This window comes from Podarcis vaucheri (genome assembly GCF_965113315.1).
Source record: "Podarcis vaucheri genome assembly, chromosome: 12".
Lineage (NCBI taxonomy): Eukaryota > Metazoa > Chordata > Lepidosauria > Squamata > Lacertidae > Podarcis > Podarcis vaucheri.
Genome location: NC_138750.1, coordinates 22,997,231 through 23,004,894, shown reverse-complemented (window position 1 = coordinate 23,004,894; position 7,664 = coordinate 22,997,231). Strand labels below are relative to the sequence as shown.

The following is a 7,664-nucleotide window of genomic DNA, read 5'->3' as shown; positions in this document are numbered from 1 at the left end:
TTTTGCTGGTTGTATGTTATTTTTTTTCTCCATCAGAGCTTAACACTGGAGTGGAAACGACAAAACATGTGAACCATTTGTTGCCTTGGACCAATGTCCCATGAACGTTTATTTACAACATCCTAATATGTGCATGTTTGCGTGGCCTTCAGCCCTCCCCACTGCCTGGTCAACCTAAGGAAATAGTTGCAAATATGGAGTTGTCCTCTCAGTTAATTGAATGAGGAAGTCTGTTAAGCACGAAGGTTGCGTTATGTGTCCTGCAAACACCATGCTTGCAAACACATGGATGGCATTTATTTACACTGCAGCATGCATTTATGCGACGCTGTGGGTTAAACCACAGAGCCTAGGGCTTGCTGATCAGAAGGTCAGCAGTTCAAATCCCTGCAACGGGGTGAGCGCCCGTTGCTCGGTCCCTGCTCCTGCCAACCTAGCAGATTGAAAGCACGAAGTGCAAGAAAATAAATAGGTACCGCTCCAGCGGGAATGTAAACGGCGTTTCTGTGCGCTGCTCTGGTTCGCCAGAAGCAGCTTAGTCATGCTGGCCACATGATCCGGAAGCTGCACGCCGGCTCCCTCAGCCAATAAAGCAAGATGAGCACCGCAATCCCAGATTCGTCTGTGACTGGACCTAATGGTCAGGGGTCCCTTTACCTTTACCTTTATGTATTTATGCATATTTAAGTCAAAACGCTTCGGGTTGATTCCAAAATAAGTCTCATTGACTTGTGTGTTAATGCTGGGGGAATCTCACCTTACGATTGCAATGTGTGACACCACACCAGATTGGAATTCCTGCAAGACATGTCAGTGTATACCAGTGCCGGATTTACGTATAAGCTAAGCAAGCTATAGCTTAGGGCCCCACTCTTTTGGGGTCCCCAAAAAAATTAAAGGAAAAAAACCCGGATGTACATTTCCAAAATGTAAAATAAAAAACAAATAAAATAAAAGTTACATACGGCAACAGTGTTTTGTGTTGTATAGGCTCCTATGATGTAAGCAATGAGCCCCGCCTGCTATATAAAGAACCCCATTAACTTCAGTAGCTTGGGGCCTCATCAAACCTAAATCCAGCCCTGGTCCATGCCACAGTCTAAAGTGTACACTGCATATGTTACAGGCCATAATAAAGTACTAATGAACTGTATTACAGTGGTACCTCGGGTTAAGTACTTAATTTGTTCCGGAGGTCCGTACTTAACCTGAAACTGTTCTTAACCTGAAGCACCACTTTAGCTAATGGGGCCTCCTGCTGCTGCTGCGCCACTGGAGCACAATTTCTGTTCTCATCCTGAAGCAAAGTTCTTAAGCTGAAGCACTATTTCTGGGTTAGCGGAGTTCTGTAACCTGAAGCGTATGTAACCCGAGGTATTCCACTGTATTCCAGTGAACACGTACATGGAAGCATGCCATACAAACCACACTTCAGTATTCTGCATACATTCATGCATCTGAGTCATGTAGAATTTATATGAAATTTACCATGGTTCTGAACTGTTTCTGTGTTACTAAGGGGGGTGGGCAGGCGGTCAGTCCTGAACTCAGCAATAAGAAAACGATGACGTGATGATCATCCTAAATCTAAATCTATATCCATATGATGATGATGTACTGATCATCCCAAATCTACTTGTGCTCTACATGGCATGTATAAGCAATTTGTTAATAAAATTCAGTATGCCACTTAATAAAAAAAAATCTGTGCTATTTATAAAGAAATGGATAGGTAGTTTAGGGAGTTTCCCTGCTTTAATTGTGACAGTGCTGATTTATTTAAAACAATAGTATCTCTCCAAATCTTGAGTTGGCTTCAAACAAAATAATACAACACTATAAATGTCAGCAAAGCACAATGTTAAACAAGATGCTTCTAGCAGTCACTAAAACATATGCTGTGTAGCAGCAGATCTTTCAGAATGTCTGCATTTTAGTTTCGCAGTTTGTAGTCCAGGCAGAACATGAAACTTTTCTCTTGAACAGCAGAGGTCTCTAGAACCCAGAAGTCTCATCCCTGCATTTTGCTTTGATCATGCCATCATTTCCTTCCTAGTCACTTCACACGCCTCACTTGCTTTTCTCGTGTAGTCGTCATACTTTTGCACTCATGTCTTTAGTATGTACCCAGCCACAATACACCCAAGAAGCAATATCAGATTACTAGATATGTGTGTAATCCCATCTGCACCACACTACATTAAAAGCAGTTTGACCGTTTTAAAATCCTACATAACATTCTGGGACCTGTAGTTTTGAGGGTACTGAGAGTTGTTAGAACTGTCCTATCCCCCTCACAGAGCTAAAATTCCCAGTGTGGTTTAACAACTGATCCCAGTTGTCTCCTAACAACTCTCAGCACCCTTAAGAAACTACCTTTACCAGGATTATTATTGGGGGGGGGGGAGAAGCCATGACTTCAAGATGTTTTAAACACATTGTGCAGGTGGCGCCCAAGAGTGGTTATAAATATGGCCAATGGTTAGGGATAATGGGATTTGTAGCCCAGCAATGTGCAGAGGCCACAGTTCCCCGACCCCATGGTTACACCTAATGCGTAGTTTGGTTCTTCCCTTAACACAGGATATGGGCAGAGGGCCTTCTCGGTAGTGGCGCCCGCCCCGTGGAACACCCTCCCATCAGATGTCAAGGAAATAAACAACTATCTGATTATTAGAAGACATCTGAAGGCAACCCTCTTTAGGGAAGTTTTTAACGTTTGATGTTTTATCGTGTTTTTAATATTCTGTTGGGAGTCACCCAGAGTGGCTGGGGAAACCCAGCCAGATGCGTGGGGTATAAATAATTTAAAAAAAATTTTTTTTTAAATGTTACACAACACTGAAGCAGAATATGATTACCCAGAAGTGTTGCAGATATTCAAAGTACCTGGGTGTTCACTTCAATGCACAGACCCTGGTATTTGATGAAGAATATGATGTCCCCATTTTCAATTTTTTAAAAGCGTGTTTATCTCTTCTGGATTTTACAAGCCATGTCGCTGGGCTGAATGGGAGAACCGCTCCTCATTCCAAGCAACTGCAACAAGCGGCAAGGAAGGAAGGTGGTTCATGGCCAATAAGCTGAGCTATCCATGGGGATGGGGAAGAGAGAGAACCCCATAAAGTTAAACAGGACGAGAAATGAAATGGAAACACTCATAGGCGAGAGATGAGAAACCCATCCGGCCTTCAATGTTTGACCACAACTCCCCATCCCTGCCAGATACCAAGCGCCAGCCCTCCAAGTTATGGGGAAATGCAGTGCCTCTGACAAAATAAAATAAAAATACCGTAAATCCACGTTTGCTAGGTGAGCAGAGGGTTAAGACACAAGTTCCCTTTAAATTCTTAGAGGGCACTTTGTGAGGTCACATCCTCTGCTTGCCCAGGTGGAAAAGGTAACAACAGGAAGATAATCCTTAGCATTTCCTCTCACCTGGGGAACAGTCTGTTTGTCTTCCTACAGCCTTAGGGAAGGGATAAGAGGGTCAAAAGCACCACCCTTGACCCTAAACCATGTATCTTGTCATCTAGAAGTATATCTTGCCTGACTTATTTCATGGCTGTTTTCTGCTTGAATTGCATCTGCAGTTTTATGTAAGTAAACTATTCTATTTTTTTTTTAAGTACTGTATTCTTCCATTACAGACTTCTGTGCTGTTGTTTTGTTTAGAGGGATAAATAAAATAAAGGAGAAGAGCCAGCCTTCCTAAAGCATCAATAATAATAATAATAATAATAATTAATAATATATTTATACCCCAACCATCTGGCTGAGTTTCCCCAGGTTTCTGGGCAGCTCCCAACAGAATATTAAACGCATTATAAAACACAACAGAAAGCTTTGTCCCAAGTTTCTGTGTTCATGCTGCAAAGGGTGATATATATTTAACTCTGCTAAACTTGACGCTCATCTTACTCAAGCGAGCAAGAGGAAGGTTAATTAATACATAATGCATCCTGTCTTACTGTCCAAATCCATCCCGAGACAGGTAAGATCAGAACTGGCACAAAATCATCATTGCTATTTCAGTTTATATCTCCCTTTCCTTCAGGGAACTCTAGCTGGCACACATGGTTCTCCCTCTGTCCATTTTGTCCTCGCAACAGCCCTAGAATAGTACAGTTGGAAGAGACTCCAATGGTCACCCAGTCCAACCCCCTGCAATGCAGAAATCTCAGCACAAAGGCTCCCATCCAATTTGAAACCAAATTGGACCCTGCTTAGCTTTGCAAATGTGCCAGCAGTTTTATCGCTGTACGAGTTAGGCTGAAAGAGTGTGCTTGGCCCAAGGTTACCCAGAGAGCTTCATGGCGGAGTGAGGATTCTGATCTGCCAGGCTCAAGTCCAACATACGAACTACAACACCACACTGGCTTCCAGCTCCAGGCCCCAAAACTAACCAGAAGATGCTTATATTTCCCCCTATCATTTATCTCCTTTTTAGCCCATGAATGTTTGTATTTTCCTCCTCCTTTTTAGCGCGCAGGAGTTCCCATACAAATTAGAAGATTTTGGAAGTTGTCACTTCTAGGGAGGGGTAAGATGCTGTCGCTGCTCAATTCAGTTCTCCTTCAGAACTATTAACTGTACAGGAGCAACATCCTTTTTGCATCTAGTCTCTTGAAGGTTTTTGTTTGTTTAAATTCTCTCTGCATCTCTACCTACTCTTAAAAAACCTTTAAAAATTTTCTTAATGTTGTGGCCAGTCTTAGGCCAGGACTTGACTCCCTTCTGGTTTCTGGGTAACTTGACAATCAATACTCGGGAACAAAAATTGCACAGTGTTTATCCTCAGGAACCAAGGCTGCTGTTTTTGGCTGGCTCAGAAGGGGGAGATGTAGCACAAGGAATGTCGCTGTCGGAACAAATTTTCCACTGCCAAGTGAATTCTCCAAGGATTGGTTCAAACTCTGCTTTTTTTTTTTTTTTGGCCCACATGACCAGTTCTGGGTAGGCGCTCACATGGACAAACATAACGGATTAACCTAGCAATCAGAAAACTAGCAAGTCCTGTGGCTGCAATAGTTTAGCAGCCATAATCACAGAAGTGGCTTATTTGTAACTTTGGAGTGGGGTGGAGTGCAGAGTATAATCTGGTGGTATAATCTACACCGTACAGACATGTCAGCTGAGATCTCCCATGTCAGCTGAGATCTCCACAGGAACACCCACGGGCTTGGTTCACGTGATCCTTCTCTTCCAAAGATCACAGAGATGTGGGGGCTCTCTGTGTGTGATCAGGTGCCTACATGGAATACCTGGTTCACAAATGGGGTCTATTGGGCTGGCTGGCAAAGGAGAGATGCTTATGAGAATTTAAGAAGCTGCTTTGTATTGTTCGTTTGTTTATTGGACTGGTTGGCTGTGTATTACACTGAGGTTCCCAAGTGACTTGTGACACATTTAAATATGTCAACGTAGATATGTTACAGTCAAACCTCTGTTCCCGAACAGCTCCGTTTTGGAACGTTTCAGCTCCTGGACACCGAAAAAACCCGGAAGTAAATGCTCCGGTTTTTGAACATTTTTTGGAAGCTGAATGTCCAACGTGGCTTCCATTTGAGTGCAGGAAGCTCTTACAGCCAATTGGAAGCCGTGCCTCGGTTGTTAAACATTTCGGAAGCCAAACGGATTACGTTTGACAACCGAGGTTTGACTGTACAGTGGTACTTCGGGTTAAGAACTTAATTCATTCCGGAGGTCCGTTCTTAACCTGAAACTGTTCTTAACCTGAACTTTAGCTAATGGGGCCTCCCGCTGCTGCCACACCACCAGCGCACAATTTCTGTTCTCATCCTGAAGCAAAGTTCTTAACCTGAGGTATTTATTAAGTTGTGGGTTGACATAGCAGCCGGCACAGCGATTTCTTCAAGTAGCTCTTTATTAAGGTAAGCTGGAACAGAACTGACTGTGAACAGCTCAGCCGGCCTGTATTTATAGGCAGCCGGCTGTCAACATTGTAACCACCACAGCCCAGAGTTCCCGCCTAAAATAACTGCCGCGGACCTGAGTGAAAACTATCTACAGACCTGAGTGAAAACTATATACAGTATCCCCCTGTTGGCCCAGGGTGAAACTACACTACATAACAGTATTATTTCTGGGTTAGTGGAGTCTGTAACCTGAAGTGTTTGTAACCTGAAGCGTCTGTAACCCGAGGTACCACTGTATAATAATGACACAGTCATACAAAACACTTGGAATTCCATTAAAAAAATATACAAAATGCATCACCGCCACAAGGAGCTTAGGTAGTGCACGAACAGCAAAGATACTAGCATCAAGTCACTCCATTGGGTCAAAGAATCATAGAATTGTACAGCTGGAAGGGAACCCCAAGGGTCATCTAGTCCAGCCCCCTGCAATGCAGGAATCTCAACTAAAGCATCCATGATAGGTGGCCATCCAACCTCTGCGTAAAAACATCAAAGGAAAGAGTCCACCACCTCTTGTGGGAGTCTGTTCCACTGCCGAAGAGCTCTTAACTGTCAGAAAGTTTTTTTCCGAAAGTTTAGTTGGAATCTCCTTTCTTCAAACTTGAAGCCACTGGTTCGAGTCCTACCCTCCAGAGCAGGAGAAAACACAAGTGTTCCCTCGTCCATGGAACAGCCCTTGAGGTTTTTGAAGATGATTATCATATCTCTTCTCAGTCTCCTCTTTTCCAGGCTAAACAAACCCTTCAACCATTCCTCATAAGGCTTGCTTTCCAGAGCCTTGATCACTGAATTCTGTATTGTCAACCCTGGCTAGCAACAGCTCTCCAGGATTTCAGACAGGAGACATTCCCAGCCCTGCATGAAGCTGCCAATGATTGAACCTAGGAGTTTCTGCATACAAGACAGATACTCTATCCCTGAGCTATGGCCCTTTCACTTTTCCTTCCACTTCCAACATATAATTGTGTTGCCATCCCCAACCAAATATACGAATGAGGGTTATGTCACAGTATGTCAGGCTTCAGGGAATCAGCTTCCTCCCCCTTTGGCAGTAGATAAGCAGAGCCAGTTAGAAACTTTAATGATCACAGTGAGAGAACAAAGAATCTAATTCCTAGGAATGGTGATGCTCCCAATTAAGGGTTCCACCCACTTACTCCTAGTCACCCTGTCACCACCATGTCTTGTACCCTGAGCTCGTAACCACTGTGCTGCCTGTGCTGCCACCTTATCAGCTCTTCTTGACCTTGGGCTGAGTGGATTGATGCTTTCCAAACAGTGAATCTGTTAACTCTCTCCCTCCCAGTTCTTCTCCTCCTAGCTGTTCCCCATCCAGTATTTCCCAGCTTCTGCCTTCTGAACTATGTCCTTCTGCAAACCACTGTTCCAAATCTACACTGTTCTCCTGCTCCAAGGAAGATTCAGGATTCTGATCAGGAGCAGGGGGAGGGGGAGGCTCCCACCATTCTTCCTCAGTGCAGCTCTCCTCAGCTCAGTCCCTGACACAGTAACATATGACCAAGACAGACTATGTTCCCACCTAGCACAATATTGACAACTTTGACTGCCTCAGTGTAGGTCTTTCACAAGATCTGCTACCTGATCCTTTTTATGAAAGTCAGAGATGTTTAATCAATAAAGGTAAAGGTAAAGGTACCCCTGCCCGTACGGGCCAGTCTTGACAGACTCTGGGGTTGTGCGCCCATCTCACTCAAGAGGCCA

At 43.9% G+C, this 7,664-nt stretch overlaps 1 protein-coding gene across 2 annotated transcripts in view; it reads left to right on the top strand.

Annotated features, from left to right (window-relative positions):
- Positions 1-3,405: 3,405 nt before the first annotated feature.
- The window catches only part of LOC309515563 (uncharacterized protein), a 36,088-nt gene continuing 31,829 nt past the window's right edge, over positions 3,406-7,664 (top strand). For both annotated transcript variants that reach the window (XR_014212499.1, XM_082193581.1), the window contains exon 1: positions 3,406-3,599. Coding sequence is in view for 1 of the 2 variants with exons in the window: in XM_082193581.1 (XP_082049707.1) it covers positions 3,562-3,599 (38 nt within the window). In the remaining variant the exon portion in view is untranslated. The remainder of the gene's footprint in view (positions 3,600-7,664) is intronic.